General features: G+C 39.2%; 1 protein-coding gene across 1 annotated transcript in view; it reads right to left on the reverse strand.

Annotated features, from left to right (window-relative positions):
• Positions 1-23633, reverse strand: part of PARN (poly(A)-specific ribonuclease) — a 135528-nt gene that overhangs the window by 2954 nt on the left and 108941 nt on the right. The window contains exon 23 of the mRNA XM_012736094.3: positions 7528-7721. Within this exon, the coding sequence (XP_012591548.1) occupies positions 7528-7721 (194 nt within the window). The remainder of the gene's footprint in view (positions 1-7527; positions 7722-23633) is intronic.

Genomic DNA, 23633 nt, shown 5'->3' on the forward strand with positions numbered 1-23633 from the left:
GTGTCAAAAAGATGCTAGTTTTTACTGCCTAAATGTGCAGCCGCTGGGCAAGAATGATGTGCACAGAGGGACCAGAACTTTAGGAGCCACTGATAGGAGACCCAGACCAGAGGGGACTGAAGGTCACTACCAGTGTTCTTTCCAGCACTTCCCAGAAAGGGAGGGCTGTACGCTAACAAAGGATCAGTCTTTGTTAGAGGAGAAGCTTCTGGAAGGAAGGTGCTATGGTCAACTTAACAGAGAACTTGTTTTCATAGCCCTATTAGGTCATTAAGTATGAAATGTCCGATTCCCTTAAGTACCAAGTATGACAGTTGGTATCTCTGACATTTCACTCTGACATTTTTCTTTTTTATTGAGCCTCATTCTTTCAAACACACATTTTGGCTTGTTATTATCTTTCAAAATTTTTTTAGAGCAATTTTTGTGAAACCACGGATAAGCCAAAAATTTGTATTTTTTTTCTGTTTTTATGACTTCAGGATACATTTAAGTACTGTGTTATTTTTTAATATGAGTTCCATCGTGGAACCAATGCAGTGCAGGCAGCTTGAAATATCAATGAAGTGTTTGAGAAGGATGTGGCTAATGAACACACAGTATATTGATGGTTTGAGAAGTTCTATTCTGGTGACTTTAATCTTAAAAATGAGCCACGTGGGCGACCTGACACCAAGGTGGATACTGATGAGCTGACAGCTGTAGTGGAAGTGAATCCATCTCAACCTACACATGAATTAGCAGCAAGGTCTGACATTACTATTTGAGCAATATTGGACCATTTGAAACAAATGGGCAAGGTAAAGAAGCTGGATAGAAGGGTTCTGCATGAATTAACCGTGCATCAGAAGAGAAATAGCCTCAAAGCTTGCCTTTCTTTCCTATCGTGACATAAAGGCAAACCACTTCTACACTGTATTGTTAGGTGCGATGAAAAATGGATTCTTTTTAACAATCTCAAGCATTGGATAAAGATGAAGTGTTGAAACACAGTTCAAAACAGAATATTCATCAAAAAGAAGCTAATGGTGTCTGTTTGGTGGTCCAGCGCTGGTATTATCCACTACAGATTCATGAAACCTGTTCAATCTATTATAGCATATGTCCACTGCAACCCACTGGATGAAATGATGAATACGCTTGCAATTAAGCAGCTGAGACTGGTCAAGAGAGACAGGCCAATCCTCTTGCAAGACAATGCTGTTGCACAAACAATGTTGCTCAAACTATAGAAGCTGCACTTGGAAACTTTCTGTCATCCACCGTATTCACCAGACCTTGCACAAACCGACTACCACTTCTTCCAGGCTTTGGACCAATTCTGACAAGGAAAAATATTCAATTCTCAACAAGCTATAGAGAACGCCTTTCCTTATTTCATCGCCATTCGCTCTCCAGGCTTCTTCACTTCCGGCATAAACAAGTTACTGTTAGAAAACTGTCCATAGTTTAGGCGCATCCTTTGATTAATTGTACTGCTTCTTGTTTTAGATATAATAAACTAACGTTTTAATTTGAAATCGGACATTTCAGATTTAATGACCTAACATCAGGGCACAAAAAATCACTTAGGAACAATTTTTCTTTTTAAACAGATACTTAGGAACATCTGCCTCCTGCTGTGGTAAACCTTAATCCATACCTTGCATTATATGCAAAGATTCACTTGGACAGACTATACTTTTGTGGGTTTTTTTTTTACAAGTCTTTTTTTTTAATTTCAAAATATTAAGGGGGAAAAACGGACTGTACACTTAAAAGTATACAGTCTGTTACTATACTTATAGTATAAGTATAGTAAGTTTGTATGGACTGTATACTTAAAACTATGAAACCTAAAACTATAAAATCTCTGGAAGAAAATATAGGAGAAAATCTTTGCAACCTAGAGTTAGGCAAAGATTTCTTAGATATAATACCAAAGGCATACTCCAAGAAAAAAAAAGCTGATAACTTGGACCTTAACAAGATTTAAAACGTCTACTCTTCAAAAGTAACTATTAAAGGAATGAAAAGAAAAGCCACAGTCTGGAAGGAAATATTTGCAAAACACTCAAAAGGACTTGTATTCAGAATCTATAAAGAACTCTTAAAAGTCAGTAAGAATAAAACATACAACCCAATGAAAAAAATAGTGAAAGATCTGAACAGATTTCACCAAAGAAGGGATGTGGATAGCAAATAATTACATGAAAAGATGCTCAACATCAGTAGTCATTAGGGAAATACAAACCAAAGCCACAATGAGGTATGACGATACACTCATTAGAATGGCAACAAACAAACAAACAAACAAACAAAAGGGTGGGGGGAGGTGAGGAGTGACTGGAGCCCTCATACCCTGTTGGTAGAGAGTACAAAATGGTACAGCCACTTTGGAAAACAGGGTGTCAGTTTCTTACAAAGTTAAATACAGTTACCATATGACCCAACAATTCCACCATTAGTTATTTACCCAAAAGAAATGAAAACTTAGCTCGTACTGAAATCTGTACACAAATGTTTATAGCCACTTCTTAGTTGCCAAAAAGTGGCAACCACTCAAATGTCCTTCAGCTGGGGAATGGATAGTGATACACCCATAAAATGTAATACTCCTGGCCAATGAAAAGGAGTGAACTCATGATACATACAACAACATGAATCTCAAATACATCATGCTAAATGAAAGACATTGAATGAAAGACTCAAAAGGCTAACTATTGCATGATTCCATTTATATGACATTTTGGAAAAGGCAAAAACAGTGATAGAAGATCAGTGGTTGCCAGGATCTGAGGGTCATGGTAGGGGGTGGGGGTGACAGACTACAAATGGGCATGAGGGAGTTTTCTGGAAGGACGGAACTGTTCTGCATCTTGATTACAGTAGTGGTGACGTAACTGTACATATCTGTCAAAACCCATCAAACTATACACCTGAAAGTCATGACTTTTATTGGGTGCAAACTTTGTCTTAATAAGGCTGACCCTGCAAAAGGTATTAGGAATGATGTTTTAAAAATCCAACAAAATTCTAATATGAACTATTATGCTGATACTTAAGATCTGACCAAGAGTTTCTAACATGGGAAAACACAGCATGCAAACTGCACGCAGAGGCAGAGTAAAAACACCTGCGAACAGAGCATCAAGTGTCAGGACTGCGGGGTTTGATTTTCTTCCCACTTTTCTGCATTTTACAAATTTTCATGGTGAGTACATTATTTTTATTGACCAAAAACAACTAATGAAGTCAAAAGGAGGTGAACACAAAAGGTAGCTGTTTCTGCTTACTTACCCTTTCACCGTAACTAGGGTAGAAAGAGAGAACTAGGGCTAAGATTTCTCTTTCCCAGGTGAATCCCAAACAGAATCTAAAACACTGCACAGTACACTGGAAATCTGCTATCATATCATTTTTCACAGAAAGATCCTTTGGGCAGCTACATAAAGTCTCTAACTAGGAAGTGCTCGAGGCGGCATGTAGCAGTGGGTCTCCCACACTAGGAAAGCAGGGTTCCCCCTCCCCCCCCAGCCCCCGCACGGCTGAAGGGAAGTCCTGGGAGATGCCAGCAGGCACAGGGAGGGCGCAGATGAGTACTGAGCACGCCGCCTCGGCAGCCCAGCACACACCTCCCTCGCCATGTTGAAGCCGAAAACCACATTTTAATACAGTAATTAAAAGGCTCCTTGGGATGTCGCTGGACTTCGTTAGCCTGATCTCTCAGGTGACCGACAGCCGTCTTGTTTATGACCGTCTTGTTTATGTCCGTCTTGTTTATGACTTTAATGAGGCCTTTAACGGCACCTGTAATAGCATGAGGGGATTGCTGCTCTAAGTGGATTCTAAATTTTTATACTGTAACCCTAAGAGTTTAAGCTCGGAAAGTTCAGCAGATTAGTCAAGACTCCAATAAAACTCACCGTACTTGGCAAACATTTAAAGGTCTAATGTGTTGTTTTAAATGGTAGGGGAAAGAGACTTGGAACAACGTCTCTATTTACAGGACAAAAAATAACCATGAATAGTCAATGCATCTTCTTCTGGCATGCCTCTGCAAACACTAACTATGGTGCTGATGGCACCTCCAGCTACTGCACTGTCCCACGGTGCTCTGAGAACAGCCACCTGGGCAGCATCAGGCCGTTGTCCACACTGGCCCTGGGACTTTCTGAAGAAGTGAGGGGGTGAGGATGAGGCTGGGTTTTAAAGACATTTTATTCCAGCATAAAAGGTACGTAGCGCAGTTTTCCTTCATGTACCAAACCAAGAATGTACCTTGAATTCTTCAGATGGAAAGTACCTAGCACTACCAGTCAACACTAATCATAACAAATATATAAAAAAAGAGAACTTACATTATATATTTGCTTCCTGAAAACAGTATAGAAACAGCTACCCTTAAGAGAGAAAATATTTGCCGAGTACATAATATGTACATAAAGCCCCAAGGGGGAGTGGTTGGATTTTTATCAAATGACTTTATCACATGAAGAGTCACAAGGCAATTGTTTTTGATTTAGAACAGCTGTAAGAAATACTCACCTTTGTAAAGAATCCTTCATTTCCTTTATAGTTTGGACAAATCTTACCCACTGCAGAGGGGGGCAGTGCATGAGCCTTGGAGCCAGCCACCCTCCCCTGTACTCTGACTTTACTAGTCTGTACCTCTTAGCCTCAGTTTCCTCTCTATAATTGGAAAATAATGATATCTATGCCTTCTGGGTGTTTATAAGAACTAGATAAGACATTAAAAGATGTTCCTAGCATGACATCTAGCATGTAATATAAATCAATGAATGGTCATTTCTTCTGATATTTAGGTTATTTTGTTATCTGGGGTAGGGCTTGGTACTTAATTTGTAGTGTATCTTAGATATTAAAATGTACACCTAAGAGATATGACACTGTTTTGTGTGGCATGCTGAGCAGCACTTGTCCCAGGATTGCTGTAGCACATGGTGTTCTGTGGTCCCAGTTTCTACTATTTCCTCCTTGGAAAACAGAGGATTCCTCCAGGTACCCTGCCCCTTACATCTTTCACGTCCTCACTGCCAGTGCCGGGCACCCACCACCTGCGTGAATCCGTAGAGTACCTGTCGAGATACCCTCCCGGATACTAGAGCTCAGCCCCAATGCCTCAGCACTATTTTTGGATGGACAGACTTTGCCACACTGTACCTGACACTCTAGCAGAGCACCTACCACACCAGAACCAGGCCCCTACGGCTCCTGGTACATTCCGCATACCTCTGAGAGTTTAATACGGGCCCTTCCCAGGGCATGAACTTCTTACTCTCACTCATTATGGGACCTTATTAAAGTAACTGAGTAAGCGAAATTGGTAGATTCAACAGGTTCAGCACTTGATATCCTGACCTACCTCCTGCTGATACTAATAGGATTAAATGCTTAAAACAAACCAGGTGAAAAGGATCCATTAAATTTCTACCTTGCACTGTCAGGTCTCACTTGGTGAATGGTGCTCCAGAAGAAAGCCCAATTCTCTCAAGTTCTCTGATTCAATTAAAAGTTGTCAAGACATCTCTCTTTTCCTTTCTTTTTTAGCAGTGCTGACAAAGAAGTACAAAATCTACAATTTTTTTTTAGCTCAAGTCTTGTGGCAGTGACAGCTTTACTGTCAATGGGAGAAAAAAAAACCCCTTATTTTAATTATAGTATTATAAATTCAAACCCCTAAATAACTTATAGAAAGTTTTCACTTAAAATGATGAAAGCTATAAAAGGAGCTAATCTATTAATGCAGTGTATTATTAGGTATTTTAATTTCAATATTTTTAAGATTATGCTAATACAGAAGGAAGAAATGAAAAGCTTGTCCCTGAGAAGTAATAGATAAACTGAAAAAATTTAAATGAGACCAAGATATGAAGGATGGGACTACAAGAGGGAAAAATCCCACCCCTCCCTCCAAGCCATGCTCAGCACGATCTCTCACAGTCACGCTGACATTTAATATTTAACATTTGCTGAGCATGTATGACTTGACAGTGGGAACAGGTATCAAATGTGAAGACTAAAGATGCTACAGATTAAAAACTTCCTCGATACTTAACTTAGGGAAAGGAGGAGCTGCAAGTGAAGGGAGATGCCCGACTCAAGGAGACGCTAACATATGTATGTAATCAAGGCTTCAAACAAGACTTTAAGTTTTCTGTTAAAATTAAGCTTCAGCGTAATGTATAAAAAGCATATGCAACATTTTTGCTGCTTCTGTGATTTCATTAATATCAATGAGATTCTGATAACTCCCCACAGATCAGGCCACATGCAAAAAAGGAATTCATGAAAACACGGTGAATTCTTAGCTTGGGGATGAATCAAATTCCATTGCTTAACTGCTACCGTCCTTTGATTTGACTGTTAGTTCTGCTATCCAGGGCCCCTGTCACAACGCACAACAAAGGAGAATGATAATCACATCGAGGTCCACGCCTCTCACCATGTAACCTGGGTAAAAGCGCTGGCTTTCCTGTAGGATGGACCCAAGGGCTCCATGACCTTGGGCAAGTCACGTAACCCTTTGGGCCTCCGTTTTCTTAATTGTAAATGGACAGTGATGACAGCTTCACAGCTGTAAATGAATCAACTTCTGCCAAGCACTAAGTGCTGTCCTGGACCCTTTAGAAGGCACTCAGCAAGCAGTGGCTACAATGATCACCATGCCACTGCTGCCTGAGCAAGCCATGGCTGATGTCCCTCAGCGGCGGGGAATGGCCGTCCCCACACGCTGACAGACACGAAGCCCTGTCTGGCCTCCTGCTCTGGCACTGCGTTGGATCTGTGCACCGAGGGCTGACTCAGGCCATGGACCCCCCACAGCACATATGTCAGCGAGGTAGAGAGGACATGGGATTGGGCTCAGGCAGGCCTGGGTTCACCCTTCAGCTTGCTTCTGACCAGCCACGCGGAGCTGCGTACTTTCTCAACCTCTGAGCCGGGCGTCTGCTTCACTAAAATAAGGGCGAGTCCTTACCTCAGGGCTATTTGAAAACTAGATGAAGTAAGGAGAGGACAGGCTCCCACTACAACGTCTAGCATGTAGTAGGCTCCCAACACGTGTCAACTTCCTGTTTCCTTTGCTTCTTATATAATTCCGCTTATGAGAAAAATCCAGGTTGCCTGGGGGTTTTGCTGGGAACAGTGAAAACTCCGCTACTGAAAATTGTATGTAGGAGTAGGCCTCTGTGCAAATTTAAATGCACATTTTAAATACTGAGGCTACTTTAACACACCAGGAAACTCTCTAAACCATGGAGGAGAGAGAAGATTACCAAAATAGACTAACCATCTTTAACACGGAGACTCCCCCCAACCACCCCACGCCTTATGCTACCCAAGCCAAGGCTTTTTAGGATTCCTCAAATTAAATTAAATTGATCCTAAAAATATCTGATCTGGTGGAAGACGACAAGAGCTTTGCCACCAAGTGACGTCTTCCTGTAATTTCTCCCTCAAAATAGAAGTTTCTAGAGCACTTAAAGAGTACACAACCCCAGAACTTCAGCACGCTCCAATACAAACCTGCTGGAGAAAGCTCTTTCTTCATTCTTTTTAATTTCTTGGCCTTTTTCCTTCCTTCTGAGAGGGATTCGGCACAGGAATCTGTCCGCTCAAGCTCCGTGTCAGAAATCTCCCCTGATATTCCGTCCTCCAGGCCAGCTTCTTCTTGAGTCGGACTCAAATTTCTCTTTCCTACTGCGCTGGTGGCTGTAAAACTGAAACGCAAAGTGGAACAACATGAAAGGTGTTGAGAGTAACACGAAGACTAGTCTATAAAAATATTTTAATACTCTTAATTCTATTAACACTTGACTAGCAATCATCAACATGGGCAGCTGCTGCCTGTGTGTAAAACTTAAAGACCTTCTTATGAACTGTTAAAGAAGGTTAAAGACCTTCTTACAAACTGAAGTCTGAAAGTTTACCTAAGACAAGCTTACTCAGAAGAAAGTTCTAAATTACGCTTGTATATAGATAAATACAAAATATAAAATGTTCTTAGTGCTTAACAACAAATTTGTAAAGAAAACTCCTGGTCTCTATTTTGATAAAGCTATTATAACAGAATAAACACAGTATGAGAGCTACTATAACAAATCATAGTTTTGATTACATTAAATCAGAGGGTGGCATTACTGCCTTCATGACTGCCTAATGGATAACAGCAGCCTGTAGAATTCCTGAATCAGCTGGCTATCGACCTGCTGGAAACCTGAATATAGTTACAGAGCAGCGGTCCCCAACCTTTTCGGCACTAGGGACCAGTATCCTGGAAGACAGTTTTTCCCCAAACCAAGGGGTGGGGGATGGTTTCGGGATGCTTCAAGCGCATTACTGTGCAGTCAGACCTCTCTGCTGATGATAACCCATATCTGCAGCCGCTCCCCAGCGCTAGCATCACCGCCTCAGCTCCACCCCAGATCATCAGGCGTTAGATCCTCACAAGGAGCCGCAACCCAGATCCCTGGCATGCGCAGTTCACAGTAGGGTCCGTGCTCCTATGAGAATCTAACGCCGCCGCTGATCTGACAGGGGGTGGAGCTTATTTGGTGATGCGAGTGATGGGGATCGGCTGCAATTACAGATGAAGCTTTGCTCGCCCGCTCACCTCCTGCTGTGCGCCTGCTTCCTAGCTGACCACTGACCACTACAGGTCCATGGCCTGGGGGTTGGGGACTGCAGCCATAGAGTATCCCCGCCTTCATGTAATCCTCTTCTTTTCCAAAAATGTGACTTGTTAAAAATTTATCATTAAACCTAGTTTCGTTTTTAAAGCTTTATAGGATTTAGTCTGCTGAATTAAACCACATTGTGTGTCCTGATTTTTCCTTGAGAAAATAGGTTCCCTGAAATATAGCTGGATAAAAAAAGAGTCCATATAGCCCGTGAGTCCTTTCTCCTCTAAATGGGTCTTACAGAGTTTTCATAATAGCCCCCAAGTTATGAAAAGCATAAAAAATTTTAAGGCATTCCATTTAAAGAAGCCATTCAAGCACAGAGAGGGGAGCAGAGTGAGTAAGAGTGAGAGAGAGAGAGAGAGAGAGAGAGAGAGAGAGAGAGAGAGAGAGAGAGAGAGAGAGAGAACACGAACAAACAGACTCCTATCAGCCTACCCTAGGAAGTGAATACTTAAAAATGTTCCATAGAAAAACTCTGGCTGCCCAAATATTCAAGTTCCTGCACATTACTCCTCCCCTCACATCTTTTCTGAACCTGAGAACTGTACTTGACAGTGCACGCATGTGAACAGGGAGGATAAACTCCTTTCCTGGTGGTTCTTCTAAGGGTCCCTTCTACGGGTCTCTAACCCCTAGGCTGTGGCCTGTTGGGAACCCGGCCGCTCATCACCACCTGAGCTCCACTCCCCAACACCCCAAGTCCGTGGAAAAATGTCTTCCACAAAACCTGTCCCTGGTGCCAAAAAGGCAGGGCATGGCTGTTCTACGTGGCAAAGGAGGCAGAAGAGAGAGACTGGAGCGCCCTTCCTCTTAAGACTGGCTGGCCACCCCTCCATGTCCTCTTTTTCACATCTCCTGTAGAGCTTTTTGAAACATCTCTTTTTATTGAGGAGCTGTGAAGCAAGTGATCGTCCTGCTTCAGCCTCCGGAGTAGCTGGGACTATAGGCATGTGCCACCACGACCAGCTAATTTTTTCTATTTTTGGTAGAGATAGAATCTCATTCTTGCTCAGGCTGGTCTCAAACTTTTTTTTTTTTTTTTTTTTGAGACAGAGTCTCACTTTGTTGCCCGGGCTAGAGTGCCATGGCGTCAGCCTAGCTCACAGCAACCTCAAACTCCTGGGCTCGAGCAATCCTCCTGCCTCAGCCTCTCCAGTAGCTGGGACTACAGGCATGTGCCACCATGCCTGGCTAATTTTTTTCTATATATTTTTAGTTGGCCAATTAATTTCTTTCTATTTTTAGTAGAGACGAAGTCTCTCTCTTGCTCAGGCTGGTTTTGAACTCCTGACCTTGAGCGATCTGCCCACCTTGTCTCAAACTCTTGAGCTCAAGAGTTCCTCCTGCCTCAGCCTCTCAGAGTGCTAGGATTACAAGCGTGAACCACTATACCTGTTCTTAACACATTAACTGCCAAGTGAGTTGTATTTAAATTAACTCAGGCTAGTTTTGAGCCCAGGGCTTCGTGAAGCACATGTAACTCACGTCTCTTCACCTTGGGAGCCGAGAGAACTATTTTTCAAGTTGCATATAACTCACAAAGAAAACAATAAAAAAAAAATCACAAACTTTTCATTAAATTAGAAAGGATCGCTTTGTTTTTGAAGTTTTTATTCTATTCTTGTAATAAAACACTGTGGCCCCAAGGAAAACATTTTTTTTTTTTTTTTTCTAGTGTGGCAGTTGATGTGTTAAAGAAGGTTTTTTAAAGACTAGAAAAAGTCTGGTGATTTCAGAAAGTTTAGAAAATTCAGAAAGAAAATAATAGGGACTCATTCTTCCATCATAAAAGGGGAAGAAGCCTAAAAACTCCTCTGTACTGCCACCTCTGGAATCTGGTAGCCTCTGAGACGTAACTGTTCAATGAAAACAGCTGGAGCTATGGGTGTTAAAATACAAAGTCCAGAAATAGCCCAGCTGCATACAGAAATCTAGTATATGATAAAGGTAGAATCTCAAATTACTGGGGCGAAGATGAACTTTTAAAAAATGGTGCTGAGAGAAGTAGAAAAGGATAAAATTAAGCCCATTCCTCATACTATTCAAAAGAATAAATGTCCAGTGGACCAGATATCTAGATGTAAAAAAAATGTAACTTTACAAGTACTAAAAAGAAAACTTGGGTGAATTCCAACAAAACCTAGGTGTAAAAAAGTTTTCTTACTATGACTCATAACACAGGCACAATAAGAAATTTATAAATTTACTTTATTAATGTAAAAATCTTAAACATATGAAAAGATGTTCAATTCATAATGCAAAATAAAACAACACTGAAATATCGTTTTTTACGCACTAGATAGCTTGATGACATACTCCATTAGTAAGAATGGGGAAACAAAGCCTTCCACACATTGCTGGTGGGAATGCAAAATGGCACAACTTATTCTTATGAGGGGAGTGTGGCAATGGCTAACAAAACTACATAGGCATTTCCTGTTTGAGCTACCAATCCCACTTCCAGGAATTTAGAAGATACACTTCCAACTATGCAAAAATGCCTAAGTACAAGTTATTCATTACAGCATTATTTATAATTGCAAAATACTGCAAAGTTTCTAAATATCTAAGCATAGAAAATTGGTTGAATATACTATTGCACATACAATCAATGAAGTACCAAGCAGTTACAAAAAGGAATGAAGACCTCGATGCATTGAGAAAGACTATGGAATGTTTTCCAGTAAAAAAATGTACAAAAAATGAAGTGCCAAATACCAACTTGTGAATCCGTTATTCCCAATTTTGAATGGGGTGTGGGAGAGAACTGCAAATAATTCCTGAACTCTTTAGTAGTAGTTTTGCTTCTGCAGTAGAATGAGTGAAGCAATTCTGAGAACACCTAGATGTATTATAGTACTGAGCAAATCAGAAAATGTGTTGATGCTGTTGGAAGACAGACATACAAATATTAGAATAAGGGAAGGGAAGGAAGAAGCCTGTGGGGATGGACTGGAATTGGAGATATGGGTTTGCATTTGTGATTTCTAAAATAAGTATGTGCGTATGTGTTCATATTTATGCATGCACACGTATGTGTGTGTACACATATGTTGATGTGTAAGTTTATCTATCCATGCACATATTTCCTAGCTTTGTCCAGTGAAAGGACCTAGAAGCAAAGATACCCCAGTAGCAATGAGCACAGCACATCTAGCAACCCGACCTTAGTTTTTAATACCATACCTCACTAAAAGGAACCCGGTTTCCTCAAAGAAATGGCCGATTCTAGGATCAAGAGAAGCTACAAAATGAGCCTGAAATATCTTGCAACAACAGAAAGTAAGAAACTGCTCAAGAAATGTCACAGGGACATAGGAACCAGCTTGAAAGGGCTGCCACTGGTTAAATCTGGGACAATATGAACACCAAACATAATTAAGGGGCAGTAATAAATTCTAAACCATTGAAAAAAATTGGGATCCATGAGTCTACATCAATATATAATGCAAGGGAAGGGGTGGCGGATGGAGGGGGGAGAAGGGGAGGGGAAGGGAAAGGAAAACTTCTATGGATCTCCACCTACAAACCTAAATTTAAACTGCTTGGCACAGCATCCAGGATCCTCTATCATCTGGGTCCCAATCTGCTTTTCTAGCCTTCTCTCTCAGTAGGTAGTCAAGCTGCACAGACTATATAGGTTTACCTTAATGAATTCCACCACATGCACTCACCATATGTCCATCACCCTCATCAGAGAGCTTATCAGTCCAAGTCCATCCTATGCTTCCCATTTCGACGTTACTGGTCAGGCTAAGATCCTCTCGCCTGCCTCTTCCTGCTCAAATACCACCATCCTCTCAGAACGTTCCCACTCCCTGTTTAGAGTTCTTTCCTTTCCATGCTTCCAGTAACACCCTGTCTGTTTCGAGGGGCCTTTAAGTTATTCATCCATATTATTTACAATAAATAAAAACCGGGAACAGTGCAAGTGGCCATCAATAGGAGAACGGATAAACAAACTGGGCTATAGTCATACCATGGTGCAACAAAACAAACAGGGAAATTACTGATACATCCAACAACACAGATGAATCTCAAAAACATTCTGCTAGGTGAATGAACCTTCACAGAAGAGTATTTCGAAAATCCATTTAGAAAAGGCTAAACTAACTAAAGAGAAAAAAATTCAGAAGAATGGTGAGGGTGGGAGGGTAGGCAGGACCTCACTGGTAGAACATGAGGGAACTTTCTGGGGTGATATTAATACTATGTATCTTTACAGGAGTATGCTTTTGTCAAAACTCATACTTCAACATTAAGTGGCTAGTCTACAGACATGGGGATTGACTGCTTTAATTTTAACATTACTGCAAACAATGGTTTTGTAGGCCCTTGCTGGAATACATTACTACACAACAGGCAGGGACTATGCCAGATGTGCTTCTGGAAGGTTCTTGTTTTATATAACGTTTAAGTTTACAAAGCATTTTCATAAACATTTTCTCAATTAATTTACAACATGTTCCTTAGTTTCTAATCTGGAGTTTCCGCTCTCAAATAAGAATCCTTTGCTTTCTATGAGTGGCTATTAGTTGGTTATTGGGCATCCTGCCCGAGAAAGCCCTCAGGATATGTATGTAATTAGTACATTTCAAGTGTTTGCGTATGTATTAATATGTGTATGCAATACCCACAATAACAAAACCTTGTCACCTACCATCCTCTAATAATAATAAAAGCTGTGATTGTATCCCATACAACTTAACTAAAGCAGTTTTAGATAAAAAACAGTTTTTCGGCTACCCTCTGTCGCTCTAAGAGATAGCTGCTGCTCTGCCTATGGAGTGAACCTTCCATTTCCTTGTTATTTCAATAAACTTGCTTTTGCTTTATTCTGTCAAAAAAACAAAAACAAAACAAAAAACCTCACTAGTTTTTGTTACATACTGAAAACCGGATATATATATATATATAAAATACCGCCTGTATGAATATGATTCTTTATGCATTTTGAAGGTACTGTTGTATATGTGTATGTATATAGGCATTCTCAATACATACATGTTAAGGTATTCTTTTATATACTGATTTTAAATGTCAAAAGTTAAAATCAGAATCAGGCCAAACAATCTCCCATTAGTATGAGCTCATTTTGCACGCAGACTTATAATGTACAAAGCAAACTAGTTTATAATGCATATGAAGTACACATTTAAATCCACTGTAGCAAGTGGTGATTAATTAAAAAATAAAATGTAACAGGCACAACTTGGTATGTCAAAATTCAACATTGAACTTTGGTTAGTGTTTTGCTACAAGTTACTGTCAGCTACCAATTGAATTCTGCAAGGGTGAACATCTCCATTAACTCCTTCCATCTAGTAGGAAAAAAAAGGTTGGCTCATAGAAAGGTCATATTTACAAGCTCCTACAAATACGTTTTTCCGTAAAACAACTGCAAGAAAATCTGACTGCCACATGAAATTTTTCTCTTTATTTTAAATTAGGGTAGTATTTACATGCAATGACATTTCCTCATTTTAAGTGTACAGTTTGGTTAACTTTGGGAATTATATTAATATATAACCATGTTATATATAACCATTAATATATATTAATATATTATGAATATATAATTATATAATATATATAATATGTTAATATATAACCCGAGGCCGGGTGCGGTGGCTTACGCCTGTAATCCTAGCACTCTGGGAGGCCGAGGTGGGCGGATCACTCAAGGCCAGGAGTTCGAAACCAGTCTGAGCAAGAAAGAGACCCTGTTTCTACTAAAAATAGAAAGAAATTAATTGGCCCACTAAAATACATAGAAAAAATTAGCTGGGCATGGTGGTGCATGCCTGTAGTCCCAGCTATTCGGGAGGCTGAGGCAGGAGGATCGCTTGAGCCCAGCTGTGAACTAGGCTGATGCCAGGGCATTCACTTTAGCCTGGGCAACAGAGTGAGACTTTGTCTCAAAAAACAAAACAAAACAAAAAACAAACCATGTCATCATGACAATTAAGATACAGAACAATTCCCTTTCCCTAAGAAGACTCCTTATGCCACTTTGCACTCAATCCATGTCCCAGTAACCACCAATCTGCTTGTAGTCCTTAAAGTTTTGCCTTTTCTAGAAGTTCACATGAATGGAACCACACAATATTTAGTCTTTTGTGTTTGACCCTTCTCACTTAGCATTACACTGTAGGAGCCAGCCACACTGCTGGAAGTACTGGTACTCCATCCTTTTTACTGTTGAGTAGTATTATTTCATAGTATAGCTATATTGCAGTTTATTCATTTACCAGTTGATAGACATTTGGGCTGCTTCTAATTTTTTGTCATTATAAATAACGCTGCTATGAAAATTTGTGTAAAAGCTTTTTTGTGAACATACGTCTTTATTTCTAAGATAAGTACGCATAAGCAGGAATTCTGGGTGATATATAAACAAACATTTACAATGTATATTTTGCTTTATAGGAAATTACCAACCTATTTTTTTTTCTATCAATTTTGTCCAGTGAAAAATTACCAACCTATTAACCACTTGTATATCTTCTTTGAAGTGTCTGTTGAAATATTTTGTCCTCATCCCCCTTTTAAAAAAATTGGGTTGTTTTCTTATTATTGAGTTGTAAGAGTTCTTCGTATAGCCTGGATACAACTACTCTCTTAGATATGTATTTTATAATTTTTCCCCCTTAGTCTGTGGCTTCTCTTCACAGTTTCTTAACAGTATCTTTTGAAGAAATGAATATTTAATTCTGATTTTGTCAAATTTATCAATATTTCTCTTTTGTAGCTCATGCTTTTGTTGTCATATCTAAGAAATCTTTGCCTAATCCAAGGCACTAAGATTTTCTTTCATCTTTGAGCAGTGTTATGGTTTTAGTTCTCACATTCAGGTCTATGTGTCATCTCAAGTTCATTTTGTATATAGTGTAATGTAAAAACAGAAGTTCATTTAAAAAAAATGCCGCTCCTATTATTTCAGAACTATTTATTATTGACGAAACTATCCCGTGCCTACTGGATTAACAGCACCTTTGTCAGGAATTTTTAGTTTTTCCAAATACTCAACAGCCATTAACCTCAAGATTTGGAAGAAGTCAAAACTCCCAAATCATAAATTATTCTGTATTTTTCATACTCCTTCATTGCTGATTCTGAATAATAGGATATCGTAAACAGCGAATCACTTTTCTGTGATACGGTTGTATTAAAAGTTTCAAGGGTTAATTCTGTAAAGTAAGATATAATCATACACGCATAGGTTACTATTATGAACCAATATATTGTAAAAAGTTATATATTTCAATGACATGCAAATATAGCCACTACCTGATATAGACATTTGGTAACACAAAACATTAAAAGAATACATTAGCACTGAATAGGTACCAAATAAATACCATTTAAAAATTGAAAGATACCACAAATATTTAACATTTAAAAGTTATTCTGTTTCCTATATTTATGTTAGAAAAATAAGTATTCTTAAATGACATTTTAAAACACAAAGACATTAACTGTCAATACTAATTTTGTGAAAAATATGCCAAAGTAGAAGTTTCTTTCGTGTTATGCTGATGTTAGTTAAATTATTCAGAGTGTGTCCAAAGCAAATTGAAGGTAGGCATTGAACTACATACTGCTTCATATAAGCTCATTTCCTTTTTCAGTGATGAAAATACTTTATCTGCTTGACTTCATTTTGCTGTTAAAATTGATATTCCTTTTCCTAATTCAGATTTTATATCAGCTGACTTCACGATGGACTATTCCACAATGATATTCACGTATCTTCTTTTTATATTTCTTCTGTAAAAGTATTTACAAGAACTGTAGCCTACTTCAAATATTCAAACATTAGAAAACACCAGCGAATATTATTGGATTCTAATAAGGTAACATTTGGATATACTAGCAAGGTTAACAGCATTACACAGAATCATGTTTCAAAACTACCAATTTTCGGACTACTTCCAAAACTTATTATTTCTTGAAGCAAGACTTGTAGGAGTTTTATAAAGTGGACTAATGTGTATAAACTTAGTAGCTTTTTATAGATAAGAATGATTCACTGTTAGCAGCCGACAGGGCCACGAACACATACTTGTAACATGGCAACAGTGACAAGCAAGACTGGATGATTCGACTGTGACCCCTTCTCTCCTACACGTTTGTGTCCTGCTCCTGAAAATGTTGACCATAACCCTTTGACTCCATGTATCACTGACTGTGCTTCTGCTTTTGACCTGATGCCAGTGAATTCCTTCAAACTAGTAATGCCCATGTTGACTGTTAAAACTTTAATTCTCGTAGCATTTTTCCTGATTTCTCAACTGATTTTTCTCATGATTTGGAATAACATACAAATGTCCCTAGAGATGCCAAGAAGGAATTCTTGCATGGAAACATTACTGGAAATCAATTGATCACACACATGTGATTGTAATTCTGGACTCTATTCTGTTTCACTGTCTACTTGTCTTTCCTTACCACCAGCACCACACTGCTAGTATTACTGCAGCGTTACAAGTCTTAAAGATAGATAGTTAGTCCTTTAGCTGGCTGGAAGGTTCACGTTGCTGGATAAAACAATAACCAATTTTCATTTTAAAGGGCTGCTGTTCACAACATTCTCTTGTTTGATACTTGCATCAACTAATGGAAGCTGAACAAGTATTATATTTACATTCCCATTTTGCAGAAATGAAACCTCATCCTCAGAATGAGTGACTTCTCCTGGGGTGGTGTGGCTGGCTAGGTGGGTCTGAGATTGCACTCCAAGTTCAATGTTCTTGGGACTGCTTTATAACTGCCCACTTCCTGCCTTCCTATGGCCAGTTCTTCACTGTACACCCCTCAACTATAATCCTAGCACTGTGGGAGGCCAAGGCAGGAGGATCACTGGAGTTCAAGACCAGCCTGAGCAAAAGTGAGACCCCGTCTCTACTAAAAAAGGAAAAATTAGCTAGGTGTCATGGAGTATGCCTGTAGTCCCAGCTACTCAGGAGGCTGAAGCAGGAGGATTGCTTAAGCTCACGAGTTTGAGGCTGCAGTGAGCTATGATGATGCCACTGCACTGTACCTGGGATGACAAAGCAATACTCTGTCTCAAAGAATAAAAATAAAAAAATAAAATAAATGAAATGAAATAAGTGAATGCCCTCCCAAAAGCAATAAGGCAAGTGACAAACACCAAGTTGCTTATTTCATCCTGAATTATATATAATATCAACATAGTTTACAATCCAGTGTATGGAATTCCAGTGTATTCCATTCCTTCCCCAGCCAGGCTGGATAAGAACACATTCCCTACTAGACATAGCTAAGGGAATGAAGGAATGCCCACTGTCAAACTACCTCACACAGCAAAATGAACTGGAAAAATCTGAGTGAGCGGGAGCTAGAAAGTGCCTTTTTATTATATTCACAAACTCTCATGCTGAATTTGAATTCCATGAGCATGACCGTTTCTGAGTTTCCGGGCATGATCTGGGTGGAAGGGGGGAGGATGTCGGACAGCCGATGCTCAGTTCAGAGGCCAGTCCTTCAGAGATTGCTGAAAACCTGACTCTTACTTCTAATAAAGAATTTGAGTTTGAAAACAAAATGAACATTAAATAAGGCCTCTATGATAGCTGCCCAGTAATAAGACATCTCTTGTGGAATAAGTATGCATTTATGTGTGTGTGTGTGTGAAAGAGAGAGAGAGAATATGAATGTGTTGTGTATGTGCTCAGTCCTAGATATAAAGCTTATTTGTGAATATGAGAATATGAGGCCTAAGAGAAAAATTGGCTCAAGATTACAAAGAATCAACGGCATTCAATTAGAATACTTTTTACAAGAACCTTATTTGAAAATTTTAAACAATCCCCTGTTGTCAACTCATTTTAATTCAACATAGGAAAGATTGATAACAAACATGAAATATATTACTTTAATACTACTAATTGCTAAATTAAAAAAAAAACCGCTCATACAATTTAGTTGTAGCTGAATTCAGAATATCTGAAATTTTCGGAGGCTAGGATGAAGTTTACTTTTGCACTAAAATTTACCTTAGGGTTCGATGAAAGTATTTATTAATCAAGTGAGTAATATGATCAAGGTTACAGAGGAAAAACAAAACATCATCCTTGTATACAGAAAGCCCTGCTATTTCAGAAAATAAACTACTTAAAAAAAAATCTCCAGGAACTTAGGCATGAGAGATTGAACACACCTATTTATCAGCAGAGAGGCTAACATCTACCAAAGCAAAGAGAACAGGCGAGTCAGCAGCAGAGAATGGGGCATCAGCTCACCTTGCAGACATTCTGAGGAAAGCAGAGAGGAGAGTGCTAAAGAACTATGCCTATTTTTCCATTCTTGGGATACTTCACTTAGTGGTATGTATGGGTTCCAGCTCTATCCAGGAAAATACAAGATGTGCTATATCACCATTGTTTCTTAGAGCTGAATAGTACTCCATGGTATACATATACCACATTTTATTAATCTACTCATGAATTGATGGGCACTTGGGTTGTTTCTACAGTTTTGCAATTGCGAATTGTGCTGCTATAAACATTCGAGTGCAGGTGTTTTTTTTGTAGAGTGTCATTTGATCTTTTGGGTAGATGCCCAGTAATAGGATTGCTGGATCAAATGGTAGATCTACTTGTATCACTTTAAGGTATCTCCATATTGCTTTCCATAGAGGTTGAACTAGTTTGCAGTCCCACCAGCAGTGTAGGAGTGTTCCTATCTCTCCGCATCAACGCCAACATCTATTGTTCTGGGACTTTTTGATAAAGGCCATTCTTAACTGGGAACTACATTAATTGGGTATTGGGCAGGTGGGAGGGGGGAGGAGGGAGCAGGAACATACATACACAATAAGTGAGATGTGCACCGTCTGGGGGATGGTCACACTTGAAGCTCAGACTTAGAGGGGCAAGGCATTATTTGAAACCTTAAAATTTGTACCCCCATAATATGCAGAAATAAAAAAAAGAAAAAAAAAAGAACTATGCATAGAGGAGGAAACAGATATCTAAGTGTTCTACAAAAGGCTCATTCACCCAACAGAGTCTTGCAAAGTCTCAACAAAAATCAGGCCCTAAAACAAACACATGATAAGGGCTGGGGCCATGTCAACAGGAGAAAAGGCTGTACTAGAATGCCCGCCCCCATCCCTGGGAAGCCAGGGGACAGAATTCCCCCAGGCCAGCAGCAGAGCCAAGGACTCAGAGGCACCAGGTACAGTGGTGGGAGTGGTGGTGAGGCCATATGAACTGAATAAAGGGGGCAAGCAGCCGTCCCCCACATAGAGAAGTGAGGCCTCCAGCTTCCTTCTGCATGTCTGTACCCAGAGCACCAGCACTCAGGCTTATATCCCTCAAGTTGCAAACAGAAAATCAGTCTCTAAAAGAACTATATCCTTACAGCTAATACCACACTTAATGTTGAAAGACTGAAAGCTTTCTCCCTAAAATCAGGAATAATATAAAGATGTCAGCTCTCACAACTTCCACTCAACACTGTATTAGAGGCCCTAACCAGTGCAGTAAGGCAAGAGAAAGAAATAAAATTCATATGGTCCACTGCAGAGGGAGAAATACAATTGCCCTTATTTGCAAATATGATTGATTAAATAAAAAATACCAAATAATCTACAAAAAGTTATTAGAAATAATAAGTGAATTTAGTAGGGTCCAAGGATACAACGTCAAATACAAAAATCAACTGTATTTCTTTATATTAGCAATGAATGACTAGAAATCAAACTTTAAAAACATATGACTTACAATAGCATCTAAAGGCAAAATACTCTGGGACAACGCTGATAAAGCACATGCAAAATTTGTGTGCTGACCTAAGTGGACATATAGGAGTAACACTTATCGGGTGTCAGGAGGGTAGGAGGGGGGAGAAGGGATGGGTATATACAACCACAACGAGTAAGATGTGCAACATTTGGGGGATGGACATGCTTGAAGCTCTTACTTGAGGGGGGAGGGGGGCATGGGCAATATATGTAACCTTAACACTTGTACCCCCATAATATGCTAAAAAAAAATTGTGTGCTGAAAACTATAATATACTGATGAGAGAAATTTTTAAAAGCCTAAATAAATTAAAAGATATACTATGTTCATGGATTGGAAGACTCAATACAGTTGTTAGTTCTCCCCAAAATGATCTACAGATTCAACCAAAGAGCTAGAAAGCTTTTTGTAGAAACTGACAAACTGACTCTAGATCAATGGAATATAGTCCAGAAATAGACCCACACATATATAATCAAATAATTTTTTACAAAAGAGTCAAGATAACTGAATAGAGAAAGGATAGTCTTTTCAAAAAATGGTGCTTGAACTGGACATTTATATGGAAAAATGAACTTGTACTCATGCCTCATACCATATATAAAAATTAACTTGATCATATCCCTAAACATAAAGCTGAAAACTATAACACTGATAGAAAAAAATATGGGAACACCTTTGTGACCTTAGTTTAGGCAGAGAATTCTTAGGTAGACATAAAAAGCATAAATCATAAAAAAACTAAAGAAGCCTCAGAGAAAAGACATATAATTACGAAGCTAACTTCTCACCTCATACCCTACTTAGAAAAACCATCAGTAAGATCAGCCTCCACACTCAGAGCTTCTCATCAATTTTTAGCTCATTCTTAAATAACAATGAATGGCTAAGAACAACCAAATATTTGAAGAAAGCTTCCAACATGACAAAAACCAAAACAGACCAAAATACAGACAGGAAAAAGGAACTTTTTCTGAGGAATTCTGAGGAAACAGAGACAAATCAGGGAACTAAAGAGAACTTTAACAACTACAGCCAGTCCTTGCCTTGCATGTAGCGTAGGTTCAGGAAAACATCTGGATGAGCTGAAAAAGTGCAAAGCAATCTTAACGATTAATACTGATTTTTGTGACCTTTAAAAGTTTCTGTCAAAATGTTACAAACTCTCTTACTCCAAGTTACAAATAAATAGAGAAATGGAAAAAAGGGCAAAATCATGACTTATTTAGTACACTGCAATTTAAAACATTAGACATCATTGAGAATTAGTGTTTTAGTTCTCTGTAACAAACTTATGTCCATATAGTGATATAAATGACTGAATAAATAAATGAACTGAGGAGAAGAGACAAACCTCCCACTTGGAAGAATTCCAGATGATTGATGTTGATACTCCGCCTGCAAGGAGGTGGAACCCCCCACTCCTTAAGTGTGGGCTGTGTATAGTGACTTCCTTTCAAACAGGACAGTACAGAAGGGGGAAATAGCAATTTTACATGAAGCAATCTAAGGCACACTACCACATATATGTGATGAAGGTTAACATCAAAAGTGAGAAGTCACGTTGACAGCATGTACCCTTGCTAGGAACTGATGAGAATGGCACTTTACCTCTGTGGTCTTCCATCCAAAAACCCAGAACCGTAGCCCAACCACTAGGAAATATTAGACAAACTCGAATTGAAGGACATTCTATAGAACAGTTGACCACTACTCCTTAAAACTGCCAAGGTTATCAAAAACAACGGAAGTCTGAAAAACTTTCACAGTCTAGAGGAACCTAAGGAGACATTACGACAAAAATGTAACTTAGTATCCTAGATGGGACCGTGGAACTAAAACAGAACATGAACGTTAGGTAAAAATCAAAGAAATCTAAATAAACTATGGACTTTTGTTAAAAATAAAAAACTTTATCCAGTAGTTTGAACAGTGCTTTCCTTCTTCCTGTCATATAATTTATGATATGGAGTTAGCATCATTTCTATGCCTCGGTGAACTGCCATATTCCTAAGTTTGGATCAGCTTCCAACAGGTTATCTTACCGAACAAAAGCACTTTCAATGTAGTGAAATATCTCCAAGAGTTCCTTTAATGTAAAATTTTGTGCTGGCGTTACTTCGTTTGGGACATCTTCATCCTTTTTATCACAAACATTTTCTTCATTTTTGCTGGTAAGTTGCCTTCATTAAGTTCCTCAGGTTGCAGAGTTAACTCAAATGGCAACAGTGTCAATATTCCCATCGTTAGCCAATTCTCGTTCTATAACTCTCCCTGTGTTTGATTTGAATTTCACTAACATTATTGCTTTTTGGTTCTTTGTTACACTTTCATTTTTGTTGATCAATTCCTTCTTCTGATTATCCACTTCAAAAAAAATGTTGCATGGCTCTATCACTGGGAGACAATGTTTTGCTGTCTGTAAGTGAAGGAATAATGGATGTGCAGTGACCAGTCACAGACAGACTCTGAAAGAAGTGATGGGACTAGTCACTGACGTGATGTGCATCTACTGTTTACACAGTCATGTGTGCACTGAAGAGCTAGCAGTGAAGTTTGCACTTTCCTCAATCACTCACAGCTAATATACTGTGGTCAGTGAAATCTGAAGCATGTTATTGGGGGGAATAGGTAAATTAATCTACAGTAGTGTAAATGTAAAGATGGTCACTTAGGGTAGTGGGAATTTGGGATTGCTTGAAAAGGGGCACAAGGAAACTTAAGGGAAACAGAAATGTTCTGTATCTTGCTTTGGGTGGGTGGTTACATGGGTATATATAAGTGTTAAAACTCTTTTAATTGAACATTTAATATTTGTATATTTTATTGTATCTTAATCACATCTCAATTTTTTTTTTTTTTTTTTTTGAGACAGAGTCTCGCTTTGTTGCACAGGCTAGAGTGAGTGCCGTGGCGTCAGCCTAGCTCACAGCAACCTCAAACTCCTGGGCTCAAGCAATCCTGCTGCCTCAGCCTCCCGAGTAGCTGGGACTATAGGCATGCACCACGATGCCCGGCTAATTTTTTCTATATATATTAGTTGGCCAATTAATTTCTTTCTATTTATAGTAGAGACGGGGTCTTGCTCTTGCTCAGGCTGGTTTCAAACTCCTGACCTCAAGCAATCCGCCCGCCTCGGCCTCCCAGAGTGCTAGGATTACAGGCTTGAGCCACCGCG

Source organism: Microcebus murinus, chromosome 19 (genome assembly GCF_040939455.1).
Source record: "Microcebus murinus isolate Inina chromosome 19, M.murinus_Inina_mat1.0, whole genome shotgun sequence".
NCBI lineage: Eukaryota > Metazoa > Chordata > Mammalia > Primates > Cheirogaleidae > Microcebus > Microcebus murinus.